General features: G+C 40.0%; 1 protein-coding gene across 1 annotated transcript; it reads left to right on the top strand.

Moving 5' to 3' along the window:
- Positions 1 to 600: 600 nt before the first annotated feature.
- LOC146481152 (ubiquitin-conjugating enzyme E2 E1-like) lies at positions 601 to 11,139 on the top strand. Its single transcript, XM_085108786.1, has 7 exons — positions 601 to 917; positions 1,290 to 1,435; positions 1,948 to 1,998; positions 3,989 to 4,121; positions 4,892 to 4,936; positions 7,589 to 7,691; positions 9,447 to 11,139. Exons 2-7 carry the CDS (start codon positions 1,299 to 1,301, stop codon positions 9,542 to 9,544), a joined length of 567 nt encoding a protein of 188 aa, XP_084964912.1. The 5' UTR covers positions 601 to 917; positions 1,290 to 1,298; the 3' UTR covers positions 9,545 to 11,139.
- The last annotated feature ends 6,239 nt before the right edge of the window (positions 11,140 to 17,378 follow it).

Here is a 17,378-nt window from a genome sequence, read left to right as displayed (position 1 = left end):
TCAACATTCGACTATGGTCCTTTGTGATAAAAATGGTTTGGCTTTAAGTGACTACACATTTGTCAAATGTACCACAGTTAATTGTGTTGACAGGTTAATTTTGTGCTCAGAACGGCAAGAAACTAAACATCGCTTTCAGCTATTCTTTAAAAACTTATTTGTGTTGTTATTCCTGACAGGTGTCTTGAGAAAAAACATTCTCCTCCTAAATTAAATATTGAAATGTCTACACGTAATTTTACCAAATAAATTTGTTCCTATTTAGCTTTCCAAGCGTAACTCGCTGAAAGCCTCGGATGCTGTTACATTTGACCGAGCACGGGCTATCGAGCCTAACGTGGAGTGCCAAATAACGACTAGATATTGATAATATTTCCACTTCAAACATAAGAACTTTTGGCCGTAAAATAGACTCTGCGTCACTTCTAAACCAGAAAAATACTACTTATAATCCTCTTAAGAGTTTAAATCAGTTATCCGTCTGAGCTGACTTGCATAAATGTCTAACGCTTTTATGACCGCAATATGACGCAAGCGGATCCCGAGTGGGCTCAGAGGACAACTCTGAGTTGAGTCCAAACCTTTTATGTCATAATTCAGTTGATACACACTCTGAACTCAGAATATGATGGAACAAGTGTTACTCCAGGAACGACGGATAATTTGCGTATAAGCCAAACGATTGGTTCAGCAGAGATATTCCTTTGAACTAAATTAGTGTCTTCACGCCATTTCATTAATTAATTGATGACGTCGTGTTGACAGGCGGAAATACTAAACATCCCCGGCACCAGACGGCCATTTGTGACGCCTTACATGACGAGTAGCTCTGTACGCTCTCACTTGCTACTCTTCGCTGTTGTCCGTACTGCATCAAAGGAGTTCGTCATCTGTCCAGAGCTACAGTTCATTTTGTTGTGAGTCTTTTGGTGTAACTTTTGTTGCTATACGACGCGTGATTCGGTCGTTTGACTGACAAAGGAGTTAGCCGAACTGACATCTGGATGGCAGCCATGTTTGTTCATTCGCGTCTCTTCAATTTAAGTGGCGTATTTTGCCGCAAAGCCACTCGCATTTCCCTGAAAACCTCTCTGGATCAAAGCTAACTATCCCAGAGCACATGTGGTCCAATTTCTCGCTGAACATTATAAATACCTGACAATATGTTAATGGCCGTCCTCTTGGCGTTGGCTCGCGATATTAACTCGTAATGCACCTCAAGACTTTAAATAATTTCAGTGTCTTATTTCAGTGCAAAGTCTTTACAATGGTGTGTATATTGAATACAGGTTTTATAGATGTCTGGGCGGTCAACAGAGCAAGATAACTGTTCTGCAGCAGGGTCAAATGACACCAGAGTACCTAGCTTGAAGAGAGAGCTAAAGAAGGGGGCAACTTCTCGTTCACCCAAGACATTATCAACTGCTGTTAAAAGGTAGTCTGCGGGAATTTAATTTCATTACATCCTCTTTCAATGTACCAGCACAGGTTTGGATTCTAAAGACTTGCCGAGTATAGCGAACTCATCAGAGCGCAATTTATGGCTGAAAATTTCGTCTCGCTTCGTGGATCGTTGTTGCGTGTATTGAATGTAACGAGTAAGCGTGTTCACTTGATGCTCAATTTGATCCGTAATTTGCATGTTAACTTTCCGAAGCCCGCGCGTGTTTGTTATAGGTTTGATTGCATTCATGAATAGTCTGATCTGTAGCGAATGTTTGTTATAATCGTCTCTCGTGATTAAATTGAGACAAATAGCTTTCACTGAGCGACGACAAGGGCGACTTTGCTAACGCGGCTCCAAGGTGTTTGTGATCCTCATATTGACGGAAGGCCTTATCTTTGTTTGTCTTAAACAGTTCAAAATTGAAATTATCAGCCCTGCTGCTAAAGGTTACGCACTAGAATATTTATTTCCAGTAATGAATGATTGTGTTTCCCTGACAGAATTCAGAGAGAATTAGCAGAAATCACACTGGAGCCGCCGCCAAACTGCAGGTAATTGCTCCCAAGACAAGACGCCAGCCCTTCAACCTCTTGTTTGGGAAACAATAGAATTGCGGTTTTTTGTTTCGTGAATTGAACATTTGCAAAACCGCGATCAAGACTCGTGCGAAGCCACAGTTTCAAAAAATCGGCTGTCAATAGAAGTTTATACCCGTAAAAAATCTTTAAAATGGAGGAAAAGCGGATTGAGTCAATTATTGTGAAGTGATAAGGTCATTTAAGGCGCCGCACGGTATTTTAAAGTGTACGAAGGGTTTTGTGTTTTAAGCCAAAACTAATTATTCGCCTTGGCTCAGTGCGTTTTTTAAACCACACTGTATTCTGGAATCCCTTCTTCAGGTCAAGGCATTACTAAAGGGTGAAGCAGTCCTATCACACCATTCGGTTTCGATATTTATCGACTTAAGGTTGCGGATTCGCAGACGGAGATGTTTAGAATCTAGATTTGCTCATAATTTATGCAAAATCATGCCAGCACCTGCTTGGCGTCCACTGTTTGTTGCCGAGACGAATTCTGTGTCCTGACAGTGAATACTGCGCAGCGCACTCGAACGGATCTTTATATTGATAGATAAAAAAGTCGAAATAAGAAACCAAAAAAACTCCTGGCAGACTCGTCTGCAACCAGCGGTTCAAGCATGCATAGTTTCAGTTATTAACATTTTGTCACAGAATCTATTTATATTTTCGACCAATAAAGATTCTAATTGCAGAAAGTTACGTCACATTGACCACGTTAGTGCGAGGTTTTCACATATTTTCCATAAAAAAAATCGTTGTGACTGAATGAAGTGTACACCTGATTAGCGCTGTGTTGACAACCTGCCTTGGAATTGTTTTGACGTTGTTCACAAAATTTAGAAATAAATTCCTGTCAGTTGTGAATGAAACACCAGGTTTATTTTGGTGCCAGAGGTTTTTTTTTTTATTTAACCTTACTGGCGTGGATTTTCATAGCGCACAAAGCCGGAACGCTGAAATGTTCCGTGACGCGATCTATTGTAGTTTCATACCCGACTGGCTCAGTAAATACGTACTGATTGAAGGTAATCTGTAGACGGCTCGAGGACGCAGATATCACTTGAAAGGGCGTAAGATATAGGGCGATAAAGGGACGCGTGGTTTCGTGAGTACTGGATACTGATGAAGGCAAAGTAGAACCAGCACGGGTTGACTTATTTTTAGTTGTTACATCAGCCCATATTTTTTCTGGTTGTTTACTGATTAATTCCTTACGTCAATCGGTTACGTGTTGCAAAATTGCATTTGATTGCAGAGCGTGGTTCACATTCCGGTGAAAGACTCGAGTTTGCTTTGAGTTTCGAAAGATGAGCTGATAGAGATATAATCGACAACCAGGCGGTAGAAAAGCGGAATGTTTGCGTGAATGCACTTTACTTTTGCATTCCCAGAAACTGGGAGGAAAATATCAAACTCGAATCTCGAATTTTGAGGAATATTGAAAACCATTAATGTAAATTAGATCTGAAAAAACAAAACAGATTGAATTAATAAATTGTCTTCCATTGCCTAGTGTATTGTATTGAGAAAATGAGCAATGTCCATTACTTTCATTTGAGGACTTATTAAGAGATGTAAGGGTTTCATCCGCTGACTCAAAACTTAGAACCACCTAGCACAGCGTAATAAACAACACCACAGGAAAGTACTGCTTAGCGGCGTTCATTTGAATGGTGATACTTACGGATTTCAGCCACTGACTCAACAGTTAGAACGATATCTTGAACGGCATCATCAATAGCACCACAGGAAAGTACTGCTTAAACACAGTGAGCAAACATAAATATTTGATCACAAGACTCAAAAGCTCAAACACATCACATGAACCTTGAATAAAGTTGTGTTAATAGTCACGGGACAGGTAACATGTAAGGTCAAGCACGTCTTCTTATCTGACAAAGAGCTGGGTAAAGTTTCGTCCGATGAACCAATTGTGTAAAGTGATATTTTTCTTCCGCAGCGCGGGTCCCAAAGGTGACAATCTTTACGAGTGGAACTCCACGATTCTTGGTCCCCCGGGATCAGTGTACGAAGGAGGAGTATTTTTCCTTGACATTCATTTCCCGACGGATTATCCTTTTAAACCACCAAAGGTACCTTTTCTTGGAGTACAGATTAGGTGAAGCCTACAAAAGGTTACAAGTGTTTGCATTCAGTGGTCGCCCGTACCGATTGTATGTCCATACTACAGGCGTAGGCTGAAGTTTAGGCGGGGGTACATCTAAAAGCCATTTTCACGCCGCTTAAAATCGGTTTAATGGAAATATCTCGTTCGCGTTTCAAGCAATACAAAAACCTCATGCTCAAAACACAATCAATGTTTTGGGGTATTTTGTAAATTTTTTGGTGATTTTTAGGTATATTTGGGAGGAGATAGTTTTTCTCAAAAGAGTAGTAAAATTTGGAGAAATAAGAGATAGTTAAGATTTGATGTAGTTTAAAAATTAGAATTTGAAGTTAAAAATTGATATATGGACACCCAAACAGTCCCCTACCAACCTGGGGTGCTCTTGGGTTGGGGGAAACTGTCTGTTGGTGTTCCAAAAATAATTTTCTTTCTTTTATCCCTTCTTTAAACCTCTTAAAATTCCATTCAAATTCACGTGTACCTTTCCTTTATCTCCGTTACCCACTTGTAGTTAAATTTAGAAACTGAACTAAAGAGTTTATCTCCCATCCTTAGAATTTTTCTTTGGAAAACAACTGTTACAATTCTGACAATTACAGGCTGTTCGAAGTCCTTGTTATGTTTTCCGTTTCATACTGCCTTTTTTTTTTTCTTTTTTTCTTTTTTTTTTTTCGTCGTTGTTCACTGAAAGATGTTGTTTTCGTGTAATAACTTTATTTGTTGGTTTCTTTTCAGGTCACCTTTCGAACGAGAATATATCACTGTAATGTGAACAGCCAGGTAAGTGACTGAACTAAAGTGACGATGAAAACAACACACTGTGTAACCTGTGTATCAGGCCTGAGAGGGCCCCTCTCCGAAAAGCCTGATACTCGGTCTACGCACTGTGTGAAAAGGAAAGGCTGAGTCGTGTGTGAAGCCTTCTGATTTGCTAAGTACTGGTTAAGTTACGATGCAGCCCACTGCTGAGAAGCCGTACTTAGGATACATCAATTTAGGAAAGTCCCGGTAACTTACCGGGCCCGATAAGTGTCTTTGGTGATGAATAGTCAATTTTTGTTAAGTTACCGTGTAGCAAGAAAATTTTGCGGGAGTTTTATTTTGCGGATTGGCGAGTTTTTGTGATTTGCGGGAACAAATATTTGCGGTTCGAGATGACTAAAATTTTTGCTGGGAACTTATTTTTGCGATGCTCTGCTCAAGCAGCAGAGCATTTAAGTGGAAGAAACCTTAATATGTTTAACTTTCATTGTATGGTATGCTGAGTCACAGTTCACTCTACTTACGTATTAGAGACATATCACTGTAATACCTTACTGCGTAAAGGGACTGAGCGACAACAAAACAAAAAACCTACCTGGACTACTATGCACAACCAAACACTATATTATTTTATAAGAAAGCAGTATGAATGTTTGAATTACCGTAGCTGAAACGTTTCTAGGCATACAGAGGGGCTTTCGAGTGAAAGATGTAGCAAGTATACAACTTTGAGACCTAACTGGGAGCGGCCTGCTAAAATGCAAAACTTTGCCCTACTGTAACGCAATGAGGCAGACTCAGCCGATGATAATAACACTCTTGTTCAGCGGAAATTTCAAGAGTTAAAATAACTTCTGTGCAGGCCGCCGCAGAAGCGCTACTAGAGCATGGTTGGTCTGTTTAAGTCGAATATATATCGCCCCAGTGGCGCTGATCTATCAAAAGTGGAGTTTTTAATTTGACTGAAGGGAGTTAATTTTTGCGGCGTTTTATTTCGCCGGTGTTTATTTCTGCGGGAACTAATTTTTGCGGATCGAGGTCAAACTGCAAATTCCGCAAAAATTGGAACCCGCCAAATTTTCATGCTACACGGTAAATACTAAATTTTAAAGTCTTACAAATCTATGAAAACATTGGCCAAGTACCATGTCTGTAATCACTGTGTAATCGGCGAAAAAAGCATTTTAAAATATACTTATTGGGTTCGGTAAGTTACCGGGACTTTCGTGAAACGGGTCACAGGTTTCTGTCTGATTCAGCGAGAGTATACAAATTATTTTGTTATTCTCGAAGCGATTTTTGGTGTTTTTAGAAGGGCAGTCCCCCGTTTGGTTCCCCATCACCCTCTCCCGGTTGTGTAAGTGGATTGATCATCCACTCGGCTAAGAAAACAGGAGAAGAGGAAAATTGCGGCAAATTGATGAAAGATAATTCCAAGTAGGCGTGCAGGCAAGTAGGATTATATCCTTCCCGTGAGTAACATTTTGCAGCGAGCCACGATCACTCCAAAACGACGTTCAAAGTGTTAAGGGCGATTTCTACGCCCGGGTCACTTTGAGATGTAAACAAAACATTTTAAAACTTAGGAACACCCAAGAAAAGAGAGCAGATAATTAATACACCAATTTCTATATATTAAAATTCGAACTTGGCTACGAGGCTTAGGGGAATACAACAAAAGAAATTTTAAATTATTCATCTCTGAGCCTCAATGTCATTTCTATTGTTTTATTCCCCTAAGCCTCGTAGCCAAGTAACAATTTTAATATATCAAAATTGGTCTATAAATTAAAAAAAATAATAATAATAATTGGTTCTGTCAGGCGAAGGAAAACGAAACATTCTATGTCGGGTCAACCCACAAAGGAGGAAACAGGCTGTTTTTGACTATTTGAAAAGGCTGAATAAACAACAGTTTTCAGTCTTTCGCGTTGCCAAAATTTGTTGAGTTAAAACTCACTTACTATTGATCCGAGTTAGCCTTTGTGTAGACCTCCACGTTCAAATATCTTTCTTTACTTTGAAGCAGTCATTTAAATGCTGCTTACAGCCTATAGCAGTAGTGACTCTGTACTTTCACTGTATAAATCATTCTCAAATTCAACTAGTGAATCCATTTTTACGCTTCCGTTGTCACGGTATCCAGTGACAAGCAAGCGATAAATAAACATTCCCCACTGATTCCCCACTGAATAGACTAAGGGACAGACCATGTTATCTTTGCCGAGGAAGGGTTAAAGGTTAGCAATAATAGCTGCATGCGTTGCTGGGAGTTTTCTGCCCAAAATGTTTTCTTTCTTGTCCAAACGCTTTGTATAATTTCTTTTCAATAGGTTGCAACATTTATGTTTTTTTTTTTTGTTACGCTGTACATGATTCATCTTCATCAACCCCACCGCTCCCCTCCTACTGAAAAAAATAGAATGGTCTATCCCTTATCGTCCCTATCGTAAAAAATACATTGACAGCTTTTATAAGTTTATACAGCTTTTTATGTTTTGTAAAATTATCCATCGTTTCATAATGGTTTTGAATTAAACCGAAATATTACGTTTCTATAAATCTATCTCCTGGTTGTTGACTCAAATATTGAGTACTGCAGGATATTCTTCGGAGTTACTTTCGTACTTTACAGCTTTTATAACATAGTTGTTTTTTGTATGTTTTCAGGGTGTGATTTGCCTGGACATTTTAAAAGATAACTGGAGTCCAGCTCTCACCATCTCTAAAGTTCTTCTCTCTGTTTGTTCGCTTCTCACCGACTGCAATCCAGGTAAACCGACTGAATCCTTAATCCACAAGTAACGTTTTGAAAACTCAGCCTTCAGTAGCCTTCCACGCAGTCATATTTAGGGGAGGAGGCAAAGCGAGTCCCCTAAAAACGACTGCGTGGGAGGTTAAGCCTACAGGGCCACCAAACGGTTCATTTCGATGGATATCTGTTCGGATCGCCTAAATCGCCTTAGAAATTCGGATTTAATTCATGACACTGGAAACTAATTCCTTTCGTTTTCGGAAGGGCAAATATCTCGATAAAAATGCGAAATAAGTAATTTCCGTAAAATCAACAACAGCTAGTTAATTCGGGAACCTAAAAAAGCATATATATGTATACCTATAAAAGCATTCGAACAGATCAACCTCGATCATGTTATCTAGAGTGCTTTCCATTTGTCAGAACTGGCCGGCCAGACCGCCCAGTCTGTTAATCGAATGCTTCATTTTGAAGGGATGATGCTGCAAATTCTTGAAAAATAACCACTCCAAAAATGGTACGTGCTATTTCGAATGAGTAAGATAAAACTTATTCTTCAAATTGGTGCATTCTATTTACGAACTGACCGGTCTGGCCGGCCAGTTCTAACAAATGGAAAGCGGCCTTAGACAAATATGGCTTGAAAAGACCACCAACGATCAACACCCACACAGGAGAAAACACTCTAAGTGTTTTGCTGGATGCCCCTGGGCCTTCTTGTCTTAAATCTATTCGGATCTTAATCAGCTTAATCCATTCTTCTTGCCCTCGCCTTCACGATTTTGGGCTTCTTTTTCCTATAAATTTATAGAAAATTCTGAACATGTGTTTTAGAAAGAGGAATTTGAGCTCGCGAGAAGAGATAGTCATGAACTGACTTTATGTTCATGCAGGACCCATGTCTGTGCGAGCAAAATGTATGGTAACGTCCACCTTTTGAATCAGTTTGTCGTGTCCCAATCTTAAAAACACTTCATCAAAAACGTTAAAAATATTGCATCCTGCACACGACAATATTTTTAATATCACAAGGTACTGATGTTTGTCCGTTGAGAATTATCCTATGATAATTTCCCTGACAACAGGAGGACCAGAAGGAACAGAAGGCTAACCAAGTTTACAAAGTTGATATATTGCAGGGGAGGGAGAAAGAGAGAACAAGGAGGGGGGGGGGGGGTGAATTTCAGCGGGGTTGTGGAATCAAGTCGTTTTATGACTCAATATTCGTCTCAACGAGGAAGAAACTAGAGAGAACCTCAAGGTCCAAGGCAACATTTGACGCTGTGAAAATATTTCTGTACATCCCTAGCTTAGTTTGAAATCAAGGGCGTTCCAGGTAGGCAATAACTTGGCGGGTCCCCTTAAGTCAGGTGCATGAAGGAAGGCTGAGACGTATTTCACATTGAACCTGTGATGATATCCTCATGAAAAAATTAACACGCATGTGCAGTACTCCTCAGTGAACTACAGTCCCAGATATATTTCTTGGGTACAGATCTCGTCACCTTGTCCTCTCAATGTTGGTTTGCATGTTTTACCGGGAACTGACAACACTGAGAGAGGCGAGAGGAGCACAAGAATGACATTATTGGGGTGGCCCAGCAAGTTCTTGCATTGTTGTTCCCTACTGTTAGGAGCATCCTGGACAATTCCTACGCAAGGGATAAGCGTAGTGAACAAACTAGTTAAAGGGCGAATGCAGCAATGACAGATTCAGTTTTTAGTTTCATTAATTTTAACATGTTTTTATTATTATTATTATTATTATTTCAGCGGATCCTTTAGTGGGAAGTATAGCCACTCAGTATCTCTCCAATAGAGAGGATCATGACACACAAGCAAGGGAATGGACCCGACGATATGCTACATGAAAAACGCTTTGCCATAATAGATTATCCATTGTAAATAGCCCGGATGTAAGGATCAAAAATACACATATTTACTTGCAGTAATCAGTGGTTTTTATAGAACGGTTTTTCAGACTGTTGAAATAATTATCTGGTTTTGCATCTTGAGCTAATATTGTTGGTCAAAAGATAACTTGTACAACCAATTAAAATTTGGGTGTGCCTCGTTTTGCCGAGCCTGTGATCGGTTGCATTTTTGATTGAAGCATTGTCTGGTTCACACCATCATTTGAGTTTGCTGTGTTTGGCCAGGCTTGAGTGCTTTAACTTAAGGTTGAGTTTTCGACAGTCATGATAAAATCGCTCTGTAATATGAATTAGCTACGTGATACTGTAGCCATGTACATTCACAATGGCCGTATTCATACTACAGACGTCTGGGACATTAAGACGCTTCCTAATGGGTATGAAACTGAATTCTGATCATCGAAAAGACTGGAAGCAGTTATATATAAGCCGTAAATGGGCAAATTCAACAGTTCCACAAAGGAAGACAAGGTACAGTTAAGGCCCATTTAAACGGTTACAACATTTGCCCAATCTCGTACCCAGAGTCCTCAGGCTTTTTGGTCAGCGGATGGGCGCCAGGAGAGATTCTCGGACTGGAATTTTATTTAAACTTTTTGATTGGCTCTCCCATAACAGCTGCGTAACGGCTTGCATTGTTTTACCGCAGAAATCCTGCGGTAATAAAATTCCAGTCCCATACCCCAGAGTCTCTCCTGGCGCCCACCCGCTGACCAAAAAGCCTGAGGACTCTGTGTACGAGATTGGCGTTTGTCCAACATTTGTTCAACAAAAGTTGAACGGAAGTTGGGCGAATGTTGGATGAACGGAGTTTTCAAACGGTTTCAAAGAAAACGTTGAATCGATGTCAGTTGAAGGAAAGTTCAAATCAATTACACACATTTTTTACGCTTTCAACAATGTCGAACGACCTGTTCAAACGCCGGCCCCGACAACAAACGTCCCCGTTCAACAACTGTGTCGAGGGCATATTGAAGCAAATGTTGAAACAGTTTAAACTGGCCTTTCGGAGGCTTTCGCAAATTGTTATTAGATCCTCCAAAACACGCTATACACACAAATACATGTTGTTCTACTCAAGACAAAAATCCTGTCAAGCCCATTTTATAGAACTTTACCGCTAAGTTCGCTAAGTCTGTCTCGTTTTTATACCAGACGACTTATTCGTCTGAGATGGCTATTTATAAACGTAAATTGTTCAAACGCATTTAATTCGAATTTCATAACTGACGTTTATTCATCTCAAATTGCATCTACCATGACTGCCAGTATTTTAATGCAATACACGTCTAATCTAGATTTGTCAGTCTCGGACGTCTTCTGGTATCAATACGGCTAATGAGTGCAAAATTATTTAAGTTTAAAACAAAGAGCCGGCGGTCAAAAATAGCTTTAAAGAATATTGATTTTAAATTGCAGCGGAAATGTTTGCATATTTTATTGCATAGATTAATTAAAAAACTCTGCTGGAGGAGAATTAGTGCAATTTGGGAGCTTTTGTCTCAAGGATAATAAAACAATGGAAACTTAAATCTTTGTAGATTTTTTTCTTTTATCAGAGCTGTTTAATTTAAATATTTTAACGGGGCGTAAGTCTCAGTTGTTCGCCGATAATTTCAGCCACTTTTCAGTAACTGGTGAAGACATTGAGCTCATGAATTTGAACGACCCCCGCTGATACAGTAAACTACAGCTATGTCGATTTTTCAAGGGATACAGAAAAGTGGGTATTCGAGATCTCCCATGGGGAGCAGACTCCATTCAGACAATCCAAATATCCTCTATGTCTGGTGTGGACCGATCCACTCAGACCATCTAACAACGGAAGCTGTGGCGCTGCGTTTTTGGTGCGTGTTACAGTTGCTCGCTGAGACAGTCGGCTGGTCTCCTTTTTTTTCGCCAACACATACATGTATCTTTTTCACAAAGTCACGTTGCTTGATAATATTTGCGGTGGTGCATGTCAAACGATTAGGAATTTTAATAGATTATTTCTCAATGACCTCTGTAATACAATTAATTAAAGTAAGTGGCAAACTCGGACACCAACCCACGGCCTGGCCAGTACCTTACGCATGCGCACAGCCATATCACCCGGGCGGACACCTGTTTCGGCCTTGTCAGGCCTTATCAGCATGACATAACCGTCGGGCACAGAGCGACCACAGCACAGGGTGCCTGATGCACGGCCTTCTGGTCTTTCGGTGCCCGACGGCTATGCCATGCTGATGAGGCCCAACAAGGCCGGGTGATATGGCTGTGCGCATGCGTAAGGTATTGCCCAGGACCGGGGGAATCTACATGAAACCTTTGGCTCGCAGCAAACTACACACACCACCTCCCGTGTGTTGGCCTTGTTTTTCAATAAATGACTGAAAATCTCCGAGAGTGAGTTGCTCCGGAAGGATCGCACGTCATCCTTCTTGGCATATGGTGAGGAAGGTAAGCGTGTGCTTGAGTTTCAAGCGATTTTTAGGAAGGTTTTCGAAATGCTCTCCTCAAATGACGGGTCAAATTACATTCAAATTCAAAGTTTTCCAACCTTGTCATTAACATACAGTGCTGCACGCAGTACCTCACGCATGCACACAGCCATATCACTCGGGAAGTGGCAGCTATGGATAGCTGTTTCGGCCTCATCAGGCCTCATTAGCATGCATAGCCGTCGGGCAACTCTAAGATCCGAAAGCCGTGTTAGAGGCACTCATTAGGGAGCTTACAAATCGACGACTTTCGCACGACGGCGCCGTTGGGTCACCTTATAGTCCCGCGTCGTCGTCCTGTAGAAATTTGAATTTACGATTCGCAGTAGTACGACGACTTTTATGCGCGACTGGCAAATTTTCCCGCCGTTTCTGAAGTTTGTTTTTATCTTTTGACAAGGCGAGTTGTTTAAACCAAAATGCCTAACTTCAGAGAAGCGAGAGCTTGTATCGCATACGCTTATGGAAGCAACTTTATAAACGAACAACAATTTGTACTTTTGTACGACTGTCACAAGTCAACAAATCCCGAGTTTCCGTACTGGAACTACGACAGGTTCGATTTAGACGAGAAATCAAACGACGAGTTCGTTTCTACAGGGAGGACATTTATAAACTTGCTGAACAGTTGCAGCTACCTGACGAGATAACAACTTACAATGGTTAAGTTGCTGCTTCGGTACCTGCATTCTGCATGTATCTCAAGCGCTTTGCCTATCCTTGTCGATATGGAGATTTGTAGAAGGTCGTTTCATGAACGAAAACGGACAAAAAAATTAAAATCAAACGTCAAGGACATGCCCCTAATGTGATACTTAAATTATCTTGCAAAAATACCCGAAGTATCGAGAGAAAACTTTGAAAACCAACTTCACGTCCTCCTGTTTCCAAGACGCCGGCAAATCGCTCTCACCAACGTCGTCAACTTTGGCGCGAAGCTGGCAAGTGCTCAGAAAGGCATGCGCAGTGAGCATGTCACCCAATCTAACGGCGGCGTCGTGCAAAAGTCGTCGATTCGTAAGCTCCCTATTGCTAACGAGGCGGCTATAAAGGCATAGCGTGGAACTGTGTACTGTGATTATTGCATTCAGATGGTTTATTTTAATAATTCATAGAAATAGTAATAGTACTTTTCACACCGTGGATAAAAATGTTATTATCAATACTACTACGGCTTGTAGTAATAGCAACAGTAATGATGACGGTGAAGCTGCTAATGATAAAGATAACGATAATAGTACTGAATGAGAAATTTTATTGAAAGACTTGACCTGTACGGGGGAGTTCATTGTTAGTTGTCGGAATCATAGTCGATTGAGGAGTTGTCCCGGTTATACTGGCTATTCTTACCATGACAACAATGGTGCTGCAATTTAGAGTCAACTCCCGATAACTCAAGCCTTCAAGGGAAATTAAAAAGGTTTGAGTCATTGGGAATTCGAGTTATCGAGGGAAAAAATATATACAAAATCACCTGAAAGGAAAGGAAAATTGGTTCTAGTTAACGCAAGGTTCGAGTTAGAGAGGGTTCGAATTATCGGGAGTCGAGTGTATGTTGAAAGGGCCGCGACCGTGCACAATCCATTGGTCAATTGCTACTACACATTTCAAAATCTATTGTGGTCTGTGCTTGGTCAAGGCGAAAAATGCTAACAAAAACATATAATAAAGAGGTTTTTCAGGCTTCATAACCACTGTCTTTTATTAACTATGTCGGAATTAAGAGGTATATCTTGGTGCCATTCCTTAGCAGGTGATTCAGATACACTAGACCGAGAGCGCCCGTAGAGCGCCATGCGCCATCGGAAACATGTGCATTCGACGAAGAAGGATGAGTTGCTTTCTCTGTGTTTTTTGTCGCCACTAAATCAGAATTAATATTCTCGCAAAAATTAACGCGTAACGACCGGGGCGAGTGCTTTCTTACACCCAGGGGCAAATAGGAAATGCTTGATTGACCAATCAGAGCGGCGCTTTACATTCGTGCATAAGATACTTACTGTTGTCAAGGCATCACCAACCCACAAACAGTAATTTAAAATCTGAGAAAAAGAAAAGCAAATTGAAATAACTAAAGGAAGGAATAATAATAAACAAACAAAATACCAATGCTGGCTAGCACCTTTACACATGGTCTAATAACGGTACGGAGTAAGAGTATTGATTCTTGATCTTCAACTGTTCGACCGCACTTTATTCTGTGATTACTACTGATATTTCACATCATTTAACTACAGGTATCAGCACAAAGACCCTGACATAAAGCTTTTATTGACAATAAACTAAATAAGATGATGACTTTCGAAAGAGACAAAATTATAAGAACTTTTATAAATAGACAACGACCGACTCGACAAAACACAGGAACAAGGGCAATGTGACCCTGTCTCCGACCGGAAAGGTGCAAAATTGAATACAATTTCCGTTTAAGGATAGCTAGGATAGCCCCACGTCACGAAACACATGCCATTTCTGCTTCAAAGAAGAGGAAAAATACTTTATGTAACGTCTCCTGAAAACAGCTTAACACAGCTTTCGTATGACGAGGATGATTTGCAGCAGAGTATATAAATTTTGCTCAATAGCTTGTGCAAGTGTGTTGTACCAAACATCGCCTCCATGCTTGAACGCATTGATTAACATAAATACACAAGATTATGACTATTCGATAGGGAAATTTGGTGAGTATTTATTCGTAATTAGCTTAATAAAGAGTAAGATGTGTATATCAATTGCAAAATTCTTGAATGGAAACTAAGGTCATTAAGAGAGAGTGCATCGAGAGTGGCCGGCAAGACAACAAATGGATGAATGATTCTTGCAGCCAAGGAGCAGAGTGTTGTAGACATGATTAAACCTGGTGACGGTCATACTTCGATAAGTTGGTCACCATGCCAAACAAACTGTATATCTTACGTCTACTTTTCAAGCACTACTATTCTAAAGAACGAGCTCAGAAGGAAGAGACGGATTTAAAATCAAAGAGTTAAATTTCCTGTTGGGCAAAGGTGGTCTGGGGAAATCATATATCAAAAAATATTTCATTTTATATAAACTCAGTTTTTCTTGTATTCGTCCTTTCAAACGACACGACCAGCAGCACGACGAGAAGGTAAGCAAGCTTTGGTCTCACTCAGTAGAGCTTTAGTAAGGTAATTGATTTAATTTGTAATGAAAGGCTTCTAAAAGTCATTCAGAAGTAATCAAAACTCGAAAGTAATCTTCATTTTGGCATTTAACTCTTTTCTTCAATTGCTGAATACATTCTGTCTTCATCATCAACACACCGTGTGTTTACGTAAAAACTGATTATTCTTGGGAGAAACAATTAAACATTTCTAAGGAAATTAAAATTAATTTTGAAAATTTGGATGGAATATTTTGAGATTGGATCAGCCGAGAGTGTAAGGCAGTAGAGTTGGTAAGTTTACTCCACTGATGTAAATCCTATTAATCGTGGACATGCAGATGAAGCGCGCGGTACAAAGAACAAACACTACGTCAAGAGAAAAAGTCAAGTGGCGAGCACTAATTTGTTATTCTTACCATTTTGACGTCATCTGTACATTAGGTAACAGTTAACGAAGCGCAGGCGCAGTTGACTTTGTATCACAGCATACAACTAAATGACTGCAATCGGCAAATGACAGGGGTGATTGTCAAGGATAACTGAGCCAATCACATTGCGTATTCACAATACATCACAGACAATGTCTGTCAGGAGAGGCTGACAGTAAATGGTCAATTAACAACGATCACTTCAAACTGTTTTTTTTTTCTTTGTTATTCCTTCATTAATATTCCAGTGGCCATTGAAAGAACGTAACATTCACGTCATTGTAACTTTCATGGAGACCTGTGTGATTTTTTCCCAACTTTACGCGGGCATATCGCTCACGTGACTTGATGCTTTTCGCGGGACAGTGACGTGACGAAAATTATCATGAAGTCACGCGAGCGCGTCTCACACATTTCTCTGAAATATCAAAGGTCAACCTGCGTTTATAATCAAAGACGGATGTCAGTGAAAATTGGTGTCTGTTGTTTCTTTGTCGGAAACAGCAGACTAATTAATGAACTTACTGAAGTAATCGTCGACTGATAAGATGAGCAAAGTCAAGGTGAATCATTTAGAAACAATTTGTTTAATAGAAAATGAATGTCTCGAAAACAAAACAAATAATCGATTAGCTAATTGATTAATAGACTCCTAAGTGATCCCTTGACAGTATATTGGAATGCAATCGCCAGAGCGGTTTGTACACACGCACGAATTAAAAACAGAACTTTCTGTATGGTGAAAAATGATTGTCTTTTCAATATTTACAGACTAAGTAACGCTTATCAATGAAAGCATTGTGCAGTTGTTGTTATCGCTAATAGATAACAGTAGAGAAATGTCTGGAGACTACTGGGAAAATCAGTGGAAACACATTTGGGAAATGACAAAATGATTCATGGGAAATAAGAAATTGCCGTTTTATCCAAAAAGTTGAATTGCTTTCATAGAATAACAAATTGATAACAAAATGAAAGTTGTCATTGTTCGTGTCTGGAGGAAGACGTCCTCCGTTTTAAGACCGTTTCAGTGTTCGGTGTTCTATCGCGCTCATTTGGAGAGTAACTGGCCGTTTCCAGTAGGTTTGTTTTTTTGTTTGATCATGGAAAAGACAAGCAAAGGACTTTCAGCAATTCTAGGAAGAAAGCAAGTGATTATGTACTCTACAATGCACCCAATACTTCTAACACTAAGTCTGACTTCGTTCAAGGCATTTTATAAACCCGTTATCCTTTCGGCAGAGTTTTTTCTCTGAGGCTCTGCGGCAACTTGAAATTAGTTCAAGGCAACAACGCGGACATTAATTGAAGTTAATTGAATTAACAAAACATTGCAGACAAAATGAGTTAACCATACTGGGAAATTGATTATCAGTATCACTGCATTTGCGACAGAAACGTAACTTTTTAGCATGAATTCACGCGACGCTAAACAAAAGACACGCGATAAATTGCGCTAAAAATGTCCATAATTAGGTTTGAATTGCAAAGGTGAAGAATCATCTTTCCATGATAAGCGAGTAAGAACAACTGTCTGCAACTGATACGATGATTTAAGTAACCGTAGTCCGTCATTCCTTGCTCACAAGCTGATTAGAATCCCGTTTTAAGATCACACATCATTATAGCAGATTTTTTTTTTACATGTTTTTTCTACACACTCCAACTCCTTCGTCCCCTTCAGTTTTCCCGCCTGCAATAGCATGGAATTTATACTCCCGGGACGGAAG

Source organism: Pavona decussata, unplaced genomic scaffold (genome assembly GCF_977016875.1).
Source record: "Pavona decussata unplaced genomic scaffold, jaPavDecu1.1 SCAFFOLD_51, whole genome shotgun sequence".
In the NCBI taxonomy this organism is placed as follows: domain Eukaryota; kingdom Metazoa; phylum Cnidaria; class Anthozoa; order Scleractinia; family Agariciidae; genus Pavona; species Pavona decussata.
Note: the sequence above shows the minus strand (reverse complement) of the source record. Positions and strands in the feature narration are given on the sequence as shown.

Bases quoted from the DNA above. Each gene is read 5' to 3' on its own strand.
- LOC146481152 (XM_085108786.1), top strand. From the start codon at position 1,299: ATGTCTGGGCGGTCAACAGAGCAAGATAACTGTTCTGCAGCAGGGTCA. The intron at 1,999-3,988 runs GTAATTGCTCCC...TTTCTTCCGCAG, and splicing joins GAGCCGCCGCCAAACTGCAG to CGCGGGTCCCAAAGGTGACA. The intron at 4,937-7,588 runs GTAAGTGACTGA...GTATGTTTTCAG, and splicing joins ACTGTAATGTGAACAGCCAG to GGTGTGATTTGCCTGGACAT.